Here is a 22,507-nt window from a genome sequence, read left to right as displayed (position 1 = left end):
TGGCCGTCAAGCAATCATTTTCTTTTAATAGGATATTTCCATAAGATAGGGTAATGTTTGCTATAGATACGATAATTAAACTCTAGGGAAGGCTCACTAGGAAATCGTGAATGATCTGGATACCCAAAAGGCTAAAGTATGTAGTTTCAAGAAGTAATTTAATATTATCTTCCTTTCTTATGTAATTTTCTCAAAGACTTCCATATCCACCCCAAGCTTCCATGTAATAAAATCTTTTAGCTCTAAAAAAATGTAGTTTGATGCACTAGTGATCCACCTAAAGGAAATCTTGTGGGATTTAAATAAATCAAAAATAAAAGTAAATCACCATGTTGTCAAGGTTGGACGTCCTACTTGCTACCATCTCTTGTATAGACAATTGTAAAGGGTGAAGTCTCCAAGGCCAATACAATCTATCGAAACTCAACACGCTTCCTTTTTACACATAAAAGATGGTGTATGTTTTTCCCTTTACCCATGTCAAAAATATAAAATATATTTCTAAGGCCATGTATGTTATCAAGTAGTTTGATATGAGGCCTCAAAGAATAAGATTCTTCTATCAGACACTTTTTTCGATTCTAGAAGGTCTAAGAGATTCTTTCTCTATGTATTTTTTTTCTTCCATCCTCAACTAAGCATGCCAAACAATATGCCCATACTTTAGGAATAAGGGTATTAGCAAGTAGTTCCCTATGTGCATCCCAAGATGGTCAATTTCCAAACGACATGAGAAAATATTTAAGATAATAAAAGGAAGATCAATGGTGCAACCAAAAATCTCACATGGGTGAATCGAGACATTTTCTAACAATAGAAAGTATCTTCATCTGAAACTCATTGCACTCAACTTCTATAGCATGTCGCCTTTAAGTATTCAGAGAAGTACTTATGATAAACTCTTTTGGAAGCTACAAGGAAAAATCTTAACACAAGTACTTATGATAAACTCTTTTGGATGCTTCAAGGAAAAACCTTAACATTTAAAAAAAAGGTTAAGCTTTTGTTCAATCATGTTTGCAATAACTCCATCTACTATAGGATACACAATTAGTATTCCAAGTGGGTTCCACTATAAACAAACTTGTTTAGTTCTACCATTCCTCTTTTGTTAAAAGATCCATAGTGTGAAGGAGAGGAGGCAACATTATATACATATGGGTTATGGGGTGAGAATTGAAGGATACATCTAGTCCGTTAGTTGAGAGACAATGTCTGAACCTCTTTGGTAAATATGAACTCCTATCATGAGCCACATTCCTATGACAAAAGAGACTTATAATAATCACCCTTAGATCCTAAACATCATCGAGGAGTTTCAAGAATTGAAGTTTTTGGAGGACTCCCAACTTCTTGTATTTGTAATACCTCCAACTTAGCTCTTGATTTTGGGACCTTTTTCTCCAAGTCTCTTAGTTTGTGCAGTAGGTTAGTTGTAAGGGGGTTGTAAGCAATCTATTGCCCAAGAAATACCTAGGAGTTTAACACAACTTGTTCCTTAAATCAACAAAAACTCTGATTCGATGAAGATGAGATGAGGCCATGGAATTGCTTAGTCAACAAATTGCCTCTTTCACTAACCTATTGCTTAAGCAATAGGTTCTCTCTTTCACCAACCTTTTTCTTAAGCAATAGGTTGGACACAACACAACCTCTTGCTCAATCCTTCAATTTTGGTACTTATGGCAAGCAGTTTAGATATTTTGAAAATATGTTGCTAAGCAAGCTTGTGGATTTATCATGCACGCATAAACGAACCTAGTTGATCAATAAGATGCAATCAAGCTGAGAGCAAGCAACAATTTTAGTTAAAATGGCATCACAGCTGCAAGTGTATACCCCTTAACCTAGATCGACAACCGACTTTACTAGACACCACAGATGTCCCTTCCACAAGGAAGCCTTCAAATGAGTTTGTCAACCTGCCATGCCTATGGTCGAGATCCACCATCCAAGTATTGATCACTAAATGCCCACAGTATTTCCTCATACAAGTATGTACCCTCAAGCCACATCTAACCAGATCATAAATATCTCTTAACAATCCATGATAAGCCACAGATGTTAACACATTTTATCAGTATCATAAGGCACCTTTGTCTTCATCTACTAATTTCTTAGTCATCTGATACTGAAGGATGCGAAAGGTGTAAAGTCACTTTTGTTTAATTTTGGTCACCCAAAACTTCTTTGACCTCATCAAGGTTTGTTGAGTTTTTGAACTATTTCAAAGGAAATCAAGGGATCTATTCTTGAGAATTTGATGCTGACGAGACAGAATCACATGATGAAAGTACAGTTGCACTTAGTGACTTTCGAACAACGATTAATCTTCCAAATTTCATGATACATGTCAACATTGCTAATATTCTCTAATATAATTTCAAATTTCATGATACATGCCCACCTGATAATAATCTCTCCTCTAATACAAAGTACACTACTTACTGGACCAAGAGAATCGGGCCACTACCAAATTCCTATCTGTCTGAAGTGATTGCTCCAAGTGAAGACTCCTGGAACGTTTAGTGCTTTCATCTCTCACATTGCTGGGTGGACTTTAAAAACAAATGCAAAACAAAGCATTTGCTTTGCAGTATGTGCAATACGCAACATAAGCCGTGTGTCTTATCTCAAATTAGACCATGCCCACCTTGCTCAGATTTGATCCTTAAACCCCAACCACGCAGCTTGAACTGTAAAGCCTTTGTTGAAGAATAAGAATTTATGCCCCTCTTTCTTTCGAAAATAGGTCGCAGAACCTTTCCCTATTGTATCCATAATTCACAAAAAGTACTTCATTCTCTCGTCTCTCTTCATTGCATTATACACTGCCTGAACCTGTAGAACCAACAAGCAGCACAATAATTTAAATCATCTGTCACAACTCACAAATTGCCACCCACCCTAGAACTGACAGGCCTCCCTTGACATGACACAAACATTTGAAATAAGAATGTAAGAAAGCTAGACAAAATGGAGTAAGAGGGAACCTGGTCGCTTGAGTCGACTGCTACTGGTCCAATCCTCACAGAGACATATCTTCCTTTAGAAGACAAGCTCAGCTTTACTTCATCCTGCAACCAGCATTTTGAATCCGACAAAAACTATCATATTTTATATACTTAATTCCACCTGAGTTATCAAACGAAAACTACTACCTGACTGGCAACATACTTAATGGAAACAAATAAGCATTTCAATGTCATAAAAAAGTCGCTAAACAGTTTCAAAGTACAAAACTTCACCAACCTCTGGGATGGGACACTGCAGTACAGACTCAACAGCTCCAACCATAGCTTGAACGAAATCATCACCACCACTTCCAATGGCAGTAAAGTTCATCCTTGTGGGGTAGGAATTCACCTGCCAAAGGAATATATAAATAAAAATCATCAGCCATTGATACCTTGACTAGTCATAGCATGCAAATAACAAAATGCAATGTCTTTTGCAAAATCCAATTCAAATTAGGACGTATAGTATATACAAATTTCCAATGTAATAAGTTAACCCACAAAAGAAAAATGCCATTCCAGAAACTTTTAAAGGCTTCTCTTTGGCCACCCTTACCTTATTGCATGGTCTAAAGATTTGGAAGCATTACATATATGGATCCAAGTTCAAGATGAAGACAGATCACCTATTCTCTCAGCAAATATTTTCTTGGCCTTGTCTACTAGAAAAATCAAAATGTTAGCATCTCCTGATGTGTATCATATGTAGTGTATGAGTGAGGGCTGTATTGTGGGTGTGCCCGCCCATGGCTGTAGACAGGTAGGGGGTGGATTCGGGGCTGGTTTCAGCCTGCCATGGAGGCTGTCAGTCCATGGGTGGTTGCAGGGGGTGTGGGAGGGCAACCAGTCCCCCAACCAGGTCGGGTCACCTGACCTGCTGGTCTGGTTCCACCCAACCCTGGTCGGCCAAGTCAGACAGACCTGGTCGGACAGGTCGGACACTGAGCCAGCCAGGTTGGCTGAGGGGGGTCCCTATAAATAGGGCCCTTCCCCAGCAGTTGAGGGACTTTTCCTAAGTTCATGTGCAATCTAGTCTGCGGTCTCTCTCTGTTTCCCTTTCGCAGTTTCTCTGTTTGTGGTGTGTGCTCTCCATTTTCTGTTCATATTCTGCTGCACTCTCACATGGTATCAGAGCCAAAGGTTGGCTGAGGATCTGAGACCTAGAGAGCATCTGGAGCCAGCGAACTGCGTGGAGATTTGGGCTGCTTTTCAGAGCTGTTTGAAGAGAGGGTGGACTGTTCGGGTGTGTTCGGGTGTACTGTAGCAAGGGGCGAGTTGTTTGAGGGTATTTTCAGCTCGAAGAGGAGGCGTTTCTGGGGCCAGGACAGCGAGGACATGAAGGTAGTATAGGCAGCATCGTCTTCTCCAGCCCTCTCATCTCTTCTTCCCTCAGTCCCCTTCTCTACTTTCTTTCCCACCCACCATCCCTTTTCTGGTCTACTTCCTCCTTCTAACATGGCTACCCTGTCTGAGACGGCTGAGAACAAGGTCAAGATTCCATTGTTACCCACCTTTCTAGTGGACGGGCAATTGGATGGGAACAATTACAGCGTATGGAGAGTCATGATGGGAGCCATTTTTGCAGCCCTATGATCTTGCAGACTTCATTTTAGTAAGGGTTCCAAGACCAGATCCCCTTGAAGCAAACCTAGGGAACAATTGCACCCCTGAAATCATTAATCATGTTAAGCACATGGCAGTAGCCAAAGGAACTTACACAAAAGAACTTCTCCCATGAAGAGAGTCTTTCTTGAGGTCCAGACGAGAGTGTTTGATCCTGTAAAGTCATCGAATATGCGGAGAACACATCAACAAGATCTAGAAGCTTCAGCAGGAGATCCTTTACATAGGAAAGGAGAGTTCATCTGAGGACATGGCCCTTGCTCTCCCATCTCTCTTCCCAGTATTCCGCATTATGTTTATCTTTGATAAGTAGTGGGAGGATGAATACGCTTACCTAGAAGGAGTTGGCCCCTATGGTGGAGAGCCTTTCATAGAGTGGGAGCTCGGAGGCCTTGGCAACTCCGCAAAATAAAGGAAGGAACCCAGGTAGAACCTCTTCTGACAAAAAGACACATGCAGAGAAAGAAGCAATCAAGGCGTACCATACTTGCAATCACTATAACCAGAAAGGTTAGAGGACATCCACCAAGGGCCCCGGTTCCTCCTCAGCAGCTATTACTCCAGCATTTGTTTATCTTGAGATTCTTGATTCTTTGGCATCTCCCATTGAAGAGGGGGTTGCCCTTCAAGTAGAATATTCTAGGGACTTGGATTCTGGATAGTGGAGCCTCTCGACACATGTGCCCATCCCCAGCAGGATTAAAGAACTTCGTGATCACCGGGGCTGACATTGCATCAGAGACAGTTCGACCATCAAAGTTCATGGTGAAGGCAGTCTCGAGATTATTCTTGACGGTAGAGGGGGGACGCACTCCTCTCAGGTGTTGTTTGTTCTGTCCCTTGGGTTTAATCTGTTGTCAGTTCACGAGGAATACAAACTTGGCACAACAGTCTTGTTTGGCGTAGGCTCTGTGGAGGCTAGGGATAAAACAACCGGCCAAGTAGTATGCAATTGTTACTGTGCCTGAGTTCGCACAAGTGCCCGCAGATGTTCTAGGCAGTGAATCAAATGATTATATATTCCCTTAGGTAGCAGGGGAGAGTTCAGGTTCTCAGAAGGTACCCAAGTGGCTGGAAGCCTCCAAGACTTTCTTCTTGCCACGTTGGGACCTTTGTGGACCTTTCTCTTGCCTGAGCCATGAATACCTGTCACTCCAAAATCACAAAGAGTCTCGATCACTCTTCACATAAATTATTCTTTGATGTCTCTAATCATTCGAGACGAAGAATCCGCTTTTGTGCAGGAGGCACTCTCTTAGGAGCATTGGAAGAGAGTGATGGAGCTACAGATAGAGGCCACTAAGAAGAACGGGTCCTTGGAGTTGATTCCAAGACCCAAGTGGCAGTCTGTCATTGGTGTTAAGTGGGCCTACAATACCAAGTATACTTTGGATGGAGCTATGGATAAGCACAAGGCCATACTTGTGGCTGAAGGGTACTCACGGCAACTAGGGATTGTTTATGAGGACACCTTTCCCCCCACCACCCGGATGTCTACTCTCAAAACAGTTTTGGCAATTGCTGCTCATACAATGGCCAATCTATTAGATGGACGTTAAGTCGTCTTTCCTTAACGGTGACCTGCATGAGAAGATCTATGTGGAACAGCCCCCAAGATTTGCCAAGTTGGTGGGTTGGTCTACAGGCTGAAGAAGGCTTTGTATGGTCTCAAGCAGGCCCCACGTGCATGGAATCAGAAGATTGACACGTTCTTTCTACAAAAGGATTGTCGAAGGTCCCGAGAAAATCCAAACTTGTATATCTTCCGGAAGGACGGACTAGTTACCATGATCATCATGTACGTTGAAGACCTCTTCATTACAAGCAGTCATGTGGCACATATTGCCGAGACCAAGGCTGCTTTGTCACAGGCATTCGAGATGATGGATTTGGGGCTACTTCATTTCTTCCTTGGTTTGGAGATTTGGCAGGGTAAGAATGGCTTCTTTGTCTCTCAGAAGCGGTATGTGCAAGAGCTTCTGGTAGCCTTCCAGACGGAGAGTATAAGTCTTTTTATTTCCCCATGGACCCCAACACGAAGCTGTCCAAGTATGATCCCAATGAGCTGGTCGATGCAGGTTTGTACCCATAAGATGATTGAATCCTTGATCTAGCTTCTCAACACCAAATCGGATCTAAGCTTCCACGTGGGGCTGTTGAGATCCATTATGGAAATGCTGTTGAAGACACATTGGGATGCAAGGATGCAGATCCTCAGGTATCTACAGGGTAAACTTGATCGAGGATTGTTCTATCAGGCAGCTAGAGGGCAGCAATCAGTTACAAGGCTAGAGTGATTCAGATTGGGGGGGAGATCCAGACACTCAATGCTTAACCACAAGGATATTTTTTCACTCTTGTGTCAGCAGCAATCACATGGAGCAGTAAAAGGCAACCCACCGTAGCCTTATCTTCGACAAAGCCTGAGGACTGGGCCACCTGTTCAGCTACATGTGAGACAGCATGGCTTCGCATATTGCTTGGTAAGATGGTTTCCATAGACATCTCCGACCATCTTCACAATGACAATCAAAGCTGTATAGCACTTGTTCATAATCTGGTGTTTCATGCTCAGACGAACCACATTGAGATACAGTACCATTATGTTCGGAGAAGGTGCTAGATCAAGTGATCTTGCTCATCTTCTGCAAGACGGAGGACAACATGGAGGACCTGTTTACCAAGCCACTTTCCTAGCATTTGCTCGGTGCCCATTCCAGCTCCCTGACACTAAGTTGAGAGGAGGTGTTAGCGTTAGCATCTCCAAATGTGTATCATATGTAGTGTATGAGTGAGGGATGTATTGTGGGTGTGGCCGTCATGTGAGGTGTAGACAAGTAGGTGGTGGATTCAAGGCGCCATGGAGGCGCTAAGTCTACAGATGGTTGCAAGGGGTGCATGGCAGTTTACAGCCCCAGGCTAGTATTGGAGGTGCCACATAGACGCTACATGGGTGCCTGGGTTGGCGGGCCAGCCAGGCCCCCAACCAGGTCGGGTTCCACCTAACCTAGTCAACCAAGTCAGGCAGACTGGGTCAGCTAGGTTGGTTGAGGGCCCCCCCTATAAATAGGACCCTTCCCCCCTATTGTTCATCACATCTTGGAGGTTTTGCCGGGTTGAGGGCCTTTTCAAAGTTCTTGTGCATGCAATCTCTCTCTCTTTCCATTTTGTAATTTCTCTGCTAGTGGTGTGTGCTCTCCATTTGTTGTCCATACCAATTGCACTCTCACAAATGAGCCTATATTGGAGTATCTGGTAAATGCCTCGAGTCAAAAGCCTAATGTAAATATAATCTCCATAACCTAAGAGAAGAAAGAAAGAAAGAAAGTTTATTAAAGTCTTCGGAAGACCGATAGATCTATGAGACTGTGAAAATCCTGATACAACAAGCTGTGGTAGTGGAGCTACTAAACGAGCATCCATACCAATGCAAAATGCAAAAATGCAGAATAACAGTACTAAGTCCTAAGTACAACATAGTCATGTCGATGCTTGACTATATATCAGTCTTAGCATCGTCATCAATATCATCAGCATCATTGGCAGCAGCAAGATATCAGGATGGATGGGGTAGCGGAGGCATGAAGTCGGCAATAGAGTGTTGTCGACCACTTAGAGGTGCGGTCCTGGCACGTCTCTTGGTTGTAGCTCTGCGTCTGACCAGGGCTACTGTGACCCCCGTCGGTCGGGCTCCGACTCTAAAGAAGGAGGGGATGTCCCTGAGTGTGATCTGTGTGTCGACCCGCTGTCTGAGCTGTCGGATCACAGGCTCCGGGTCACGATCATGTCGAGGCCGCGTCTCGTGGGGGTCCATGTGATCTAGCTGAAAGAACTCCGTGATATAGCTCTGAGAGGGATCAGCCGAGGAAAAAGTCTGCTCCTGTCTCTGTGCTCAAAGTATCCTCTCCCGGTGTCTAAATGCCTCATGAATGAAACCTGCCAAACACTGCTGGTCTGGGTAGGAGAGGAAACATGCCAAAATTCCGTAACTATCCCTGAAGAGGCAGTGGAAACGTCCTCGGATCTCATAGTACACATGACACCTGAAGATGAAATGCTCCTCTGTCTCAACCTCCTGCATGTCACAGTGTGTGCATATGCGCCTCTCCCTGGGTAGTCGCTCTGCTCTGCCGCTCTCAATGCGGAGTATGCATAATATGAGTTTCACGGTATTAGAGAGTGCTCTAATGACCGAGATTAGAGAAACTCAAAAGGTGGACGAGTTCGTCCAAAGCCTTTAGCCTAAGGCTCATGTATTCAAACCCGGGGAAAAGGATAACTTGGCATCCAGAAAAGGCCAAACCTATGCAAGATATGCCATAAGGGATGGTATGCTAAAAAGAAATGGCAAGGTAGTAGTACCTATTCAGAATGATCTCAGGCAGAGAGTCATTCAACAATGCCATGATAGCCCATGTGCGGGACATCCAGGAGTCGAGAAGACATATGATCTCGTGATACGAGATTTCTTTTGGCCAAAGATGAAAAAGCATATTCATGAATATGTGACACATTGTTTTTCGTGTCAGGTAAGTAAGGCAGAGCGGGTGAAGCCACCCGGACTTTTACAGCATTTGGAGATACCACTGGGTAGGTGGGAGAGCATTTCCATGGACTTTATTGTAGGTCTGCCTACGACACAAGGTGGATATGATTCTATCCTTGTGGTGGTTGATTGTCTTATCAAAATGGCTCACTTCATTCCAACTAGAGAGTTTGTTAGTGCCCCACAAGTGGCGGATTTGTTTATTAGACATATTTCGTTTGCATGGATTACCCAAATCCATAGTGTCAGACAGAGATGTCAAATTTACCGGTCATTTTTGGACTGCCGTATTTGAGACACTAAGGACTGAGTTGGGAATGAGTAGTGGGAATCATCCAAAAACGGATGGTTAGACGAAAAGAATCAACCAAATTTTAGAGGATATGCTTAGAGCATATGTGTCATTGAGGCAACATACATGGGACAAGTGGTTGCCATTATTAGAATTTGCCTACAATGATAGAAAACATTCCTCTACAGGGTTCAGTCTGTTTGAGCTGAACTATGATTATAGACCAGCGAATCCAACTATAGTTGGAATACCTCAAAAAGTGCCTAGTGCCGCGAACTTTGTGGTTCAGATGCGGGAGATGCTAGCACTTGTGAGAGCTAACATCCGCCAAGCTATGGATAGAGCTAAGGCGTATGCGGATGAAAACCGATCTGCTAGAGAATTTAAGGTAGGAGAAAAAGTTTTTCTCAGAGTTCCTTCGCACTCTAAGTCTTTGACTGCAGGAGAGTGTGCTAAATTATCACCTCGATATTGTGGACCATGGTTAATTCTAAAAAGAATAGGCACGGTAGTCTATAAATTAGAATTGCCACAGGGTTGTAAGGTGCACTCAGTGTTTCATGTTTCTCGACTCACTAATCGAGGGTGTTGTTTTGTTTCAGGAGATAGAGGATAATGCAAGACGCAAACCAACAGGAATCCTGGACCGAGGAACAATGCAAGTGCGCAATCGGAAGATACCACAGTGTTGGTTGCATGGCATGGTCTACCTCTATCAGAAGCTACTTGAAAATCCGTATACCAGTTACGGAGAGTGTTCCCAGACTTTATCATCGAGGACGCTAATGCCTAAAGAGGGAAGGAATGTTACGCTCAAGTCGAGGTAACATGACCTCGGAAGGGTTAGTCGACATTTTCCTTTAAAGGATCAATGTTTGTATTATATTTGTTTGGGCTACATGTAAATGATCAAAAAGGAATAAAGGTCAAGGTCCTTAGTGAAAGTGACATGGCACTAGACTAGGTGGATCTAAGGCTAGGGGACCTAAATGCATGAAATGTGCCAAGGGGCAAATGGTTTTAATGATATCCCAAGAGAGGAGTAAATGATGCATTAAGGAGGGACCCTAAAATGAAGACATGTGGCATACTAGATCCATCTAGGGAAAATTGGGGATCGTTGGGATTTGGCAAGCAGGAGCTTTCATGTAGAAAATCTTCTAGAGAGCTTGCTACCACCGATGTTTGGCTGGGAGGAAAATTCTTGTGCATGTGCCCGTGATTCGACGTAAAGGATAGAAGTAATCAGATTTTCGCGTATCAAAGGGAAGTCTATGCATCTTGCCAAGGATGCAACCTTCACATGCATGAGGAGGCGGCGACTCCACAGGGGGCAATGCATCAACCATATCATGTCTCTGAAATGTCATTAAGCTGCCATAGCTCATGTGCCCATACCTGGCATGCCATACCTCCGCATTCTGCATCGCAGCAGTGGAAGTGCTAACTAATAATGCAAGATTGGATCTTTTTACATATAGATCAAGCTGAAAAAGACCCTGATACAAAGTGCCAAACAACATCAAAGCATAGTCATTCTCTTTGTCTCTGACTGCACACTTGTCATCATAAAAAACAACCTGAAATCCTCCTCTATTGAGTGAGGACACTGAAAGCAAATTCTTCTTTATCCCTGGCACATAGAGAACATCTGAAATTCTGAAATCTGTGCCATCAGTGGATGTGAGAATAATGTCTCTCACTCCACACACTGAATAAGAAGAATTATTCGCACAAGTCACCTTCTTTTTGATGGAGGAGGATGCAGAGATACAAACAGACTCTTCTTGGAAGTGATGTGCTTTGAAGCACCACTGTCAAAATACCAAGTATGAAGTGTCTCATCAACACTAAGAGAGCATGCATCCTTTGAAGGATCATAACTGCAAGTCAAGAAAGCATATGGGTCATCATCATTAGTGGCTGTAGCATCTGAACTACCCACTGAAAAATCTGAAGTGCAAGACAGAAAGGCATAGTGCTCTTCCACAAAGTTGGCTGCAACATCTCCCCCATCATGAGAATGTGGAGCTGATGCATCTGACACAGCCATACCGGAATCCCTTTTCTTCTCTTTGGCTATGTGCTTCTTGCATTCTCCAACATAATGACCTGGCTTCTTGCAATAATGACAGATGCCCTTCTTTTTCTGCTTATTTGTATCACCTTTTGCCTTATAAGAAGGTTGTCCAGAATCAGCTTTATGCTGATGTGTGGGCTGATTGGCATGTGGCTTTTGCTGCCCTTTACCCTTGGGCTTGAACTTGGAGAGCATAGCATGCTCGCCAGCCCGGGTTGCCATATTTCTGCGAGTTTGTTCCTCCTGCAACAGAAGTCCTACCAACTCGTGAAAAGAGAGAGGATTGCTGCCCCCCCCCCCAATGACAAATTCAGCAAGGTGTGGAAACCGAGATAGGACTCAGGAAGAGAGTTCAGAGTGGTGGTGATCATCTCTGAATCCGAAATGACTCCATCAATATTCAGCAATTGTTCCCTCAAGTCCTGAAGCTTTGTGAGGTGAGAATTCATGGAATCTCCCTCCTCCATATGCGTATGGAAAAGTTCTCGCTTCAGAAAGAAAACCCTGGCATCATTTCTTGCTGCAAACATACTCTCTAGTATCTCCCAAGCTGGCATAGATGTCTTGCATGACCGAATATGAGGTATAATGAACCTCTTGACAGAAAAAGAAATTACTGAAAGAGCTTGTGCATCTCTAGAGTCCCATCTTTTCTGCTCTGTTGTGGGAGCTCCTGGAGCGGCTTCTCCAACTACTTGTGCTGCATTTGCACCTCTACCCCTGCCTCCAGCTGTAGGAGTGACAGGTGTAGTTGTATCAGGTCTTGCTTCATCTCCACTGACATAATCCCAAAGATGTCTGCCAACCAAGATATTGCGAACCATAAAACTCCACAAGGAGTAGTTGGTGCTATTCTGGAGCAGATTTTGCAAACTGATTGCAATGTCTGCAAAAGAATTCAGAAACCCCAAATTCTCTGCAAAAAGAACCTCCTGCAAAGGAAAGCGCCTGCAAAATGATCCTGCAAGCAAAACCTGTACCGAGGATATGCAAATGAAGCAGATTGTACTTCTATTTGGAATGTCACTCGCAAATACAAAGAGCACAAGAACTTGCGCACGTGAGCGGGCTGCTGCAAGTACACAAAGCATAAGTACTGGTACAAACCTTGCATGTGAGACAGCTGCTGGTACCAAAAAATGGAACAGGTATGTACGAAAGCTACAGGTGCTAGCAGTGCCGTAGAGTTGTACGTTCGCTGCGATGAAGCTGCGCACACGAACGGTATAACAGCGGGAGCTGTGTACGGATTCCCACGCACAGGTTCCACTTGTGTACGAACGGTTGACATGACACGTGCGGTCGACCATACAATTGTACGGACAGATAGTCCGTACGTTGTGTGGACAGATTTGGACAGTGTATCATCAAGCTCTTGCTGGTGACGCATGTGTGAGTACGGACAGCGTACGGGAGAGGCTTACAGGTAGCAACATGCACCTTCGAAAGTATAGTATGGATGGCCGTACCAACAAGTAGCAGCAGCGAGATCAAAAGAACAACGCAAAGCAAGAGCTGGCGCAGAAGTTGTTTAGATGCAGTGGGAGCTGAGGAAGCAGGTCCAGAAGTTGATCTTGCTCTGAAACCAAATGATAGAAATGGGGCAGGAAGCAAGAGATAGAGTACAAAACGTCGAATGTGCAATAGAAAAAGTGTAGCAATACAAAAGGGGGGATAAGGTTTTGTCTAAGTGACAAACCTTATCCTTCACTAACTGTAGTTAGTGAACTAACTATGGTTAGGGGAAAAAACCTCTAAAAGAGGGAAAAGTGCCCCTAACCCACTTATTGACTTTACATTGGTCACTGCCTAGAATTTATCAATAATTCTAACACGCCCCCCTTGACAACCTAGCTCCTCCTCCTCCTAGGGAGGACAGTGTTTGGGAGGTGGTAGCCAGCATCACGGCTTGGAACATTTGGGTGGCTCGCTGCAGTCTTGTGATGGGAGAGCACCCGGTTCCAACCTCAACTACCTTAGTTGCCATCTGGCAAAATATCATCTACACTCTACGGTCCACCTGGGAGCGTGGGACTCCAGGATCCAGGGCGACTATTGAGAGGTGTGCTTGTTTTTGCAAGGCTTGGCCTGCAGGTGTTTTTTACATCTTCACCCCGCGAGGGATTCGCTGGCTGTATAGTACCCCCACTTGCCTGTTAGCCCCAGTTCCAGAGATTCCCTAGGCAGTGAGCTGGGTTTCTCTGGAACAGGCCGGTTTCTTTCTTTCAGCCTTTTCCGGTTTTTTCCATACTCAGCACTTTCAGGGCTGCTGTCTTGTATGAAATCTTTCAAGCATTAATAGAAGGTTCTTTCTTTAGAATATATATATATTCAGTTGTACTTCTCTTACACTCAGTGCTACTGCAATAACACTCTATAGCTCATCTTCTCGCTCTCTTGCTTCGTTTTCCTGCTCCATTGCTTCCAAGCAATCCTACAGTGCTATCAAAGCCAAGTTCCAGCCCTGCCCTGTGCTTTCCAGTTTGTTTGGAAGCTTCTGTCAAGTGAAAGTTGGTAATGTCTCCCTTGTCAAAATATTGTGCAGCAGACGCCACACTAAACAGCATCTCTGCTCTCCAAGAGGAGTTTCTCAGGTGTGCACCTCAGTTTCCTGCTGTGTGACTTCTTCTAGAGCAGCCTGGAGCTGTTTCTTTGCAATGTGCCTGCTTCTGGAACACTTTTGAGCTGATTTCTGCTGTGTGACAGCTGCTGCAACATTCCTGAGCTCAACTCTTGCAGTTTTGGAGCTCTAACAGTTTGTCAATCACTTTTCTGAAGGCATATTTCAGGTGACTCCTGCCTTTGAGCTGCTCCTGTGAATTTCAAGCTCTTCAGCTCCCTTTTGAGACATTTCTGTGCACTTGAATCAGCTGCATCAGCTGCCTTCGGCAGAACATTTCGAACTGTTTTGATACTGGTTTTCTCAGTTTGTGAGCTCCTGCCTCCATTTGAGGTCAGTTCAGCTCTGTTTTACTGGCCAGACTGGTTGAGGCAGTTCAGCGTTGTTTTTCTGCAGTTTGGAGCCCTCTAGAAGGAGCTGTGCAGACACCTTTTCTTGCAATGGACTTTTTGCTTCCATCAAGGTTCTCTGTGCACAAGAATCTGAGTCCCGAATCTTGTTGCATTTGCTTCCCTTGCTGTGCAAGCTTTTTTCTAAAGAAGTTGGGCTTGCCTTGCCCCTTTTCTGGCACCTTTGTCCTCACGCTCGGGTTTTATTTGCAGGTTTTTTCAGTCATGGAGATTGTGCAAGCTATTGACTATCTGGATGCCTTGCATATGCACATGTTCGGTGTCATGACAAGAGAAATCACTAAATTGTGATTAGTAGAAATTAGAACATTATTATATATTTTACGCCAATTTAATGGTGTAACATGTATTTGTAATTATAACAGACACCGACCGAATTGTATGGCGATGGATCATCTAAGTAGATAGTGCTTGTCGAGTTGGAGCCATTGCTTCAAACGGCACTAGATTTGGACATGTAACACTTATTTTATTAATAAAGAAGTTCACCCACGTGTTTAGGCCCTAGGGGCAATAGGAAATGGGAAAGGTGCGTTGGAGTGCATTGAATGGTAGATGCATGGGTCATAGGCTAGGGGTAGGTCTAAATGGGAAGATAGAACTTGAGTGATCTCAAGGGACATTGGTGAAGGGGTACTCCCCTTCATTGTGAATCTCACGTAGCATCCTTTCTACCACATTGCATTCATCCGCCATCTCTATCAAGTGCATGGATTGGTATTTGATGTGTACTATGGTACACAAGACTAGCTCAGGTAGCCTGGGAAGGCTTAGGGCTAGGCAGGCTTGATTCTCAAGTTGAGTGGCAAGGGTACGAGCCAGATAGAGGTCTCCGCTATTTTTGGCGCATTGGGCCCGAGTCTATAAAAGGGGCCCAGAGGTTCAGTCTTCAGGGAGTTGAGGGGAGCAAGTCTAGTTCCCTAGTGCTAGGTCTGATCCTGGATCCAACCGCAGACGCGTGCCTGCATCTTAGCGTAGCCCAAGTCCCAACAGCAGATCCAAGGCCTTTAGGCGCCACCTGGTGGTATGGGACACCAGGCTGTTAGGATTTGGTTGGGAGTTCGTGTCAGTAGCTCAGCTCATGGCTCGGAGGGGACATCTCCTGATTCGGGATCTTATTGCGTAGGTGTCATGGTTGGGTGGTGAGCAGCCTGCTCAAATTCCTCATGTTTGGTGTGTTCTTGTGTTTGCTTGCAAGCCAGAGGTTTCAAGAGTGTGGGTGGGGACGTGTCAGTTGGTATCAAAGCCAACTCTTGAGGTATGAATCTCTGTTGCGAGAAAGAGTGGACAAGATTTTCTCCAGGCATGACTCAAATTCGATATTGCTTAGGATATTTTGCACGAGTTGTGGATTCATCAGTTAAGGGTTATAAGTTGACTGGATTGGGATAGGAGTCGTCGTGAGAGAGCTCAGGTGGATTCACTGTAAGCTGGGTGAGACAAGAAGAGTCACTGAGGGATCAAGGAGAGGAAGATTTGCAGCTAGGGAGGACTGGAAAGGATCTCATGGCGGGAAGATTGGCGTGAGAAGAGCTGCTAGAAGAGAAGCATTAGGCTATGGCGGGATTCAGGGGAGCATGGACAAACGCCAGGCTGCGAGTAATAGGGCTGGCGCTGAGGGCGAGGAGAGGTGCCCAATAGGGGCTGGACAGATCACGATTGGGCTGAGCAGTGTTCAAGGCTTGGAAGCTGAAAAAAGCATAAGCCCTTCCAAGTTAGGCGGATGGGCTTTTTTAGAAAGCTAGGCTTTCTAAAAGCCAGGGTTCACCTAACCTATAACATGGCGGATCTCTTCTCTCTGCCAGCCCAAAGAATCGCGCACCAACTACCCGCCTCAGCTGCCTTCTCTACCAAATCCCGTCAGCCAGCGTCAGTTGCTACTGATCATCCGTATGGATCAGCTGCCCTCTTTCCTCCCTCTAGCCTTGCTGTTTTTTCTGCCTTCTCTAATCCCCGTGGCAGCCTCTAGTTCATTGCTCACTCCTCGTCTCGAATATACCTATTGCTCCTCTCTCCTAGACTGCGCCCTCCTCTAAATTCAGTTCTAGAGCTCTCTTCCTTTACCACTATTTATTCGTGGCTGATTCAGTGGAACCCAAGCTTTCAGAAGGAGATCAAGACATGGATTACCAAGGAGGGGACGACCAGGGTCTTTATGACGCACTGGTTACAAAGACTGCCTTCAGTGAATTCACCTCAGGTCTTGACGTGAAGTTTGAACTGGTTAATTCGAATCATACGGGGTTGACACAGCAAATCCAAGGGATTCAGGCTTCTATCACGCTCTTGACCAGCACTATCCAAGCATTTAACACATGTTGATGCTTTAGCTTCAATGTTGGGTCCGAATATTACACTAGATCCCTATCCCAGAGATGAAAAGTCCAGGACCAAGGAAGTGGTCGACACTTGGTTACACACGTGGCAATTACACTTCCAGTTTCACCCTTATCCTGATGAAAAGAAGATGCAACTTGCAGCAAGGTATCTATCTGGAAAGGCATAACTTGTATCTATCTGGAAAGGCATAACTTTGGTGGAAGGAGCTGCGGCCGAAGCTCTCCACCTGGATTGAATTTGAAGAAGTCTTCATGAAAGAATTTCTGAAGAGGCAAGCTTAAGGCCCTCAATATGTCCAAACACAATTTGACTTTTGAAGTTTATCTTCAAAAGCTTCGTGATTTGCAAACCAGAGCTACAAAGATGGAACCTGTCACTTTATTTAGCTTCTTTGTGGATGGCTTGCTTGATTCCTATAAACTTCAGATCAAGAACAACAAGTGTACCACTTCGCAAGAGGCCATGAACTATACGCGCATCTATGATGATACCATGGCTAGCGCAAAGGGAACCAATCTTGCCGACACGAGTGGGAAGAACAAGATGAAGTTCTTCCAGTCACCAATTGGTACAGGGGAGTCGAATCAGTTGACAACGCCTCCAAGAAGAATTCGACTCAGACAAAGAATGGTAGAGCCTGTATCCTACGCACCCTTAAGCTAAAGAAAGAAGGACGATGTTTAATTTGCGAGGAACGGGGCCACACATGGAATGATTTTCCTAAGCGTAAAAACCAGATGAAAGCGCCAGGACCAAAGCTCCATGCAGGCAAAGGGGCCAAAGCTAAGGGAGCTAATCAAGCATCGTGACATGCATTTTTGTAAATGTTGTTACCTGCTCACTTTCATGTAATTGCACTTTTAATAATTCGTTATTTGGCCCCCATGACCTTTTCCGAGCTTATGGAGAAGGGACCAAAGAGTTCACATTCTCTTTGACCCGGGCAGCTCTCACAATTTTGTGAACTATAAATTTGTGTAGAAGATGGGGCTGTCCACGAGACCTAGCGATCACGCCTACAAGGTGCAGCTTCCAGCTAGGAAGGGATCGTGAGGTCGACGAACTTTCTATCCGGATTCAAGACTACACAGCCACCCGTACGTGCTAGGTATGGCCACTACGAGTTTCTCATATTGCCTTTTGGTTTGACCAATGCTCCCACTACCTTCCAGCAAATGATGAACGATTTGTTCCAAGATTATTTGGGCAAATTCGTTGTTGCGTTCTTAGATGACATCTTGGTATATAGCCGATCACTAATAGGACCTACACCATTACAGTTGTTGCAAGCTTTCAGGTAGCTCCTGCGAGCTTCCCCTCCCCCCCTCGCCGTTAGCCCCTACCTCCCCCCTCGCTCCCCCCCCTCGCCGCGACCACCTCCACCCCTCCCGTCCGCCCTCGACCCCCGTCCCCTCTGCTCCCCCCCCCGCCGGCACCCCGCTACCCCTCGCCTCACCTCCGCTCCAGCCGCCCCTCGCTCCATCCCGTCCCATCCCGCCCCCTCGCTCCATCCCGCCCCCTTACCTCCGCTCCATCCCGCCCCCTCGCTCCAACCCGCCCCTCGCCCCCGCTCCAACCCCCCCCCCTCGCCGCCGCTCCAACCGCCCCCTCCGCTCCATCCCGCCTCGCCTCACCTCGTCCCCCCCCCCCCCTTCTCTCCAGCCCGCCTCGCCCTCGCCCCGCCTCCGCTCCATTCCGCCCCTCGCTGCTCCCTCGCCATCCACCCCGCTCCAACCCGCCCCCTCGCTGCTCCTTCACCCCCTCGCTTCACCCGCCTCCGCCTCATTCCGCTCCCCCCGCCCCCCCGATTCACCCCTCCACCCCCGCCATTCCAACTTCACCCCCCCCCCCCCCCGCCCTCCCGCCCCCTTCCGTACTCCCCGCATCCCGCAGCCTTCGCCCCGCCCTCCGCTTCGACCCCTCCGACCCTTCATTTCGCCTCGCCCGCCTCACCCCCAGGCTCCACCGCCGCTTCATCCCCTTCTTGGGTGGCAGCCTGTTTTTCTTCATCGGAAGCTTGCAGTTAGTCTTGGCGGTATGGCGGCCCCCAGCCCGGATCCGGAGGCCCAGTCGGACCCTCCCTCTCCAGATGCCTACCGCGTCATCCTGACAGAGCAACAATCATCCCGTGTTCAGGAGGTAGCCAGTGACTTTGCTCGTACCTCTGTTTACGGTAGAGTCATTGGACACTCCCCCTCCAGGTCTACCATCAGGGACTGGCTCCAGTCCACTCTCTTGCTAGAGGATGGCCATATTGAGGAGGTGGCCCTTATGGGAAGGGGCATCTTCTGGCTCAAACTCTCCAGTGAGAAAGCTGCGAGCAATCTGATTGCCGGTTCCCCCACATCGGTGGATGGGAAGATCATCATGATAGTCCCGTGGTACCGTGGTTTCAGCGCAGCGGATTTCGATACTCGGTTCCGTATACCTCGCCACCCAGTGACACTAGTTTTTCCAGGGCTTGCTACTGAGCTGCGGCCGATTGTCAGGGACTTGGGCTCCCATTTTGGCTGGGTTATGCACGACACCTTTGCCGACGCGGTGACCACGGCAGGAGCTCCCCGAGTCCGTGTGGCTGTGGCGGATCCTGCGACTCTCCCTGCAGTGATCGAGATCGTGACAGGTGCCGGCAGTATCACCCAGAGCATGATAGTCACCGGACAGCCAGGTCAGTGCCTGCGGTGCCATGGCTTTGGGCACTTGGCGGCTGCTTGTCCACGCTTTGCCAGCTCGTCTCGACCCTCCCCGCCCCCGCCCCCTCCGCCCCCACCTCCCCCCCCCGGACAGCCACGTCAGGAGGAGCCGAGGCAGTCGGAGCCTGGGCCAGAGGTAGTGGGCGGTTGGACCGAGGTTCGAAGGAAAAGAGGAAAGAATAAGAAGATTTCGGATAAAGGCAAGGAGGCAGAGGTCACCCTTCCTGCAGCAGCACTCCAGAGACCTGACAGGCAGATGCCCCAGGGACCTGGGAGAGCTTCTTCTTCGACGGCAGCCCGCCTTCCACAGCCTCAGATCCTCCTCTCTCCCACCCCCCCGCCTTCTCCCCAGTTTCCCCCCCCTTCGCCCGCCCCGCAGTTTCAGCCCCCGCCTCCTTTTCCTCAGTCTCCTCCCCCTCCCCCTCCCCCTCAGCCCCAGTTCCAGATGCATCCCCATCCCCCTCCCCCCCCTGCTCCCCTCGCCCCTCCTACAGAGTTAGCTGCACCGTCGCCTTCCCAGCCGAGTGCAGCCTCCGCTCCACCTCCTCCACCTTCTCCGCCAGTCGCCTCCGTGGAGCCCGAGTCGCCTATCCCGCAGCCTCCTCCCCCTCCCCCCCCGATTGCAAGACACCCGGAGTCCGTACCACCAGTGGAGCAGGTTTCCCTTCCCGCTAGCCCCTCAGTGGCAGACTCAGCTGGGTCTCAGCTCCAGGAGAGAGAGCTCCCTCGAGACTTTTACAGATCTGGCCCCTGGGACTACCTGGATGTGGCCGACCTTGGGACCTTCCCGGCTTGTCTCGACATTAGTATCTTCATGCTCCGCAAAGGGGCGGATGGGAAGATTGCTGCCTTGGCTCCCAGGGATGGCCCTAGCTTCGCCTTCACGTTCCTCAGCGATGGCACCGAGACCTGGACAGACGACTCGGTGTGGGAGGCTCTCAGAGAGCAGACACACGCCCAGATTTGCTCCTAGATAGGCCCGTCCGGTGGGCAGCTCCGGTGGCGTTGCGCTACCAAACGTTTCCGATTGATCGTGATCCTCAGACCCCCCCTGGCATGGCCTCTTCCCCAGGATGTCAGAGCTTGGTCCCAACAGAAACTCCGAACCTTCTACGGGATGACCACTTCAGAGATCTCGAGCTGGCTCGAGAAAGCATTTGCTCATGGCACTAGAGGCCTCTCGCCATTGCTGAAGGTGTTGAAGAACGGGCAGGACGACCCCGTCTCCCCCTCCAAACCTTCTCATAAGCGGCAGCGCCTCCACTCCGATATGTCTGATTCTTCTTCGACTTCGACTGCGAGCAGACAGCTGTTCGCAGCCCCCCACCCCTCTCCATGAGCCTACACCTCGTATCCTGGAATGTGAACGGGTTTCACTCTTCGAGCAACCGTGGTCCCAGGAAGCTCATTTTGCGTCAGGAACTTCAGCCTGCAGTGATTGGTCGATTGGATGTACTGCTGCTCCAGGAGCACAAGCTTTCTGCGGCTCATGCCCGTAGCTGCGGGAAGGTTCTCCCTGGACGCTCCTACACTTATTGGGAGCCTTCGGTCGGCGCACAGGGGAGGAGCGGGGGGGTCTGTACCTCCGTGTGCGAGCAGTTAGCTCAGTTAGTTTTCAGTCACGGCACGTTGATCCCAAGCCGAGCCCTTTGGGTAGGCCTAAATTTGGAGGGATCCAAGATAGGAATCCTCAACATTTATGCTCCCACAGACCTCCGATGCAGAGCCACCTTCTGGAGGACACTTACAGGGATTCTTCCAGACATGGATTCCTGGATTGTTGGAGGAGACTTCAACAACCTGGAGACCTTGGAGGACCAGCAGGGTAGAGATCCGGAGTTCACAGGTATGGCTCAGGCAGAGCAGTCAGCTTGGGACTCTTTCATCTTCGCGACAGGAGGGAGGGACAGTTGGAGAGACCCGTCCTTCCGGCGTTGGCACGGGAGCCTGGACTTCTCTTGGGGCTTCCGCAGGGAAGGAGGCAGACTCCTGGAGCGGCTTGATAGGTTTTATGTCAGTGATTGGGCCATCAGCAGAGGTGGCCAGGCGGGCATTGTTCCAGGGACGACACTCTCCGACCATGCGCCTGTGCTCCTTTCATTAGATTCGGCAGCCCAGACTCTCCCCCCCCGATCATGCAGGATTCCCGATTCCATCTTCTCGAGGGTGGACGTCCGTAGCAGCATTTGCAGTCTTTGGGACAGAGACTGGGGGGAGGGCGTGGATCTGGTAGACTCGGTCGCGCAGGCTCTGCAGGAGTCCAGCCAGATCTGCCAGCTCGCAGCCCTACAGGTTCGACAGGATTGGTGGGGCAGAGAGAGAGCTCTTCGGAGGGACCTCGCCTCCATTCAGCGACTTCAGCAGTCTTCCCCGGACTCGGAGGAGCTTCGGATCCAGGCCCTTCGAGCCAGAGCCCTCTTGGAGGAGACCCTCCAGCGTCGCTCCGAGTTCTCCTATCACGCCTCTCTCTCCTTCTGGGCCCGGAAGGGTGACCGGATGTGCAGGGAGTTCTTCAGGACACACGGCCAGAGAGCAGCAGCAGGTGATCAGCTTCGGAGTCTCAGGACAGCGGATGGTCACATCGTTACGGACCCGGGGGAGGTCCTGGGGTTGGCCACTGACTTCTACAGGACCCTTTTCCAGCAGGAGCCACTTGCCCCTCGTGCTAGTCGTGCCCGTGAGGAGGTGTGGAGGCACATTCCATCCCTGGTCCAGCCTAGCATGCAGGCGACGTTGTTGGCGCCGTTCACCTCGGATGAGATGTTGGAGGTCTTGATGGCTATTGATGGGCAGAAATGCCCAGGTGAGGATGGGCTATCCCGAGCATTCTTCACCTCCTTCTGGGACCAGATCCATCAGCCCCTCCTTGCAGCTCTGCAGGGGATT

General features: G+C 48.0%; 1 protein-coding gene across 1 annotated transcript in view; it reads right to left on the bottom strand.

Moving 5' to 3' along the window:
• Window positions 1-2,313: 2,313 nt before the first annotated feature.
• LOC147879594 (phosphoribosylformylglycinamidine synthase) overlaps window positions 2,314-22,507 on the bottom strand; it is a 44,063-nt gene continuing 23,869 nt past the window's right edge. Inside the window, exons 3-5 of the mRNA XM_087371888.1 lie at window positions 3,253-3,366; window positions 2,994-3,077; window positions 2,314-2,841 (exon numbers count right to left, since the gene is read on the bottom strand). Of these exons, the coding sequence (XP_087228014.1) occupies window positions 2,785-2,841; window positions 2,994-3,077; window positions 3,253-3,366 (255 nt within the window). The 3' untranslated portion in view covers window positions 2,314-2,784. The remainder of the gene's footprint in view (window positions 2,842-2,993; window positions 3,078-3,252; window positions 3,367-22,507) is intronic.

The sequence above is a fragment of the Dipteris shenzhenensis genome, chromosome 33, assembly GCF_047967505.1.
Source record: "Dipteris shenzhenensis isolate YYH24624 ecotype China chromosome 33, Dip_SZ_1.0, whole genome shotgun sequence".
Classification (NCBI taxonomy): Eukaryota; Viridiplantae; Streptophyta; class Polypodiopsida; order Gleicheniales; family Dipteridaceae; genus Dipteris; species Dipteris shenzhenensis.
Note: the sequence above shows the minus strand (reverse complement) of the source record. Positions and strands in the feature narration are given on the sequence as shown.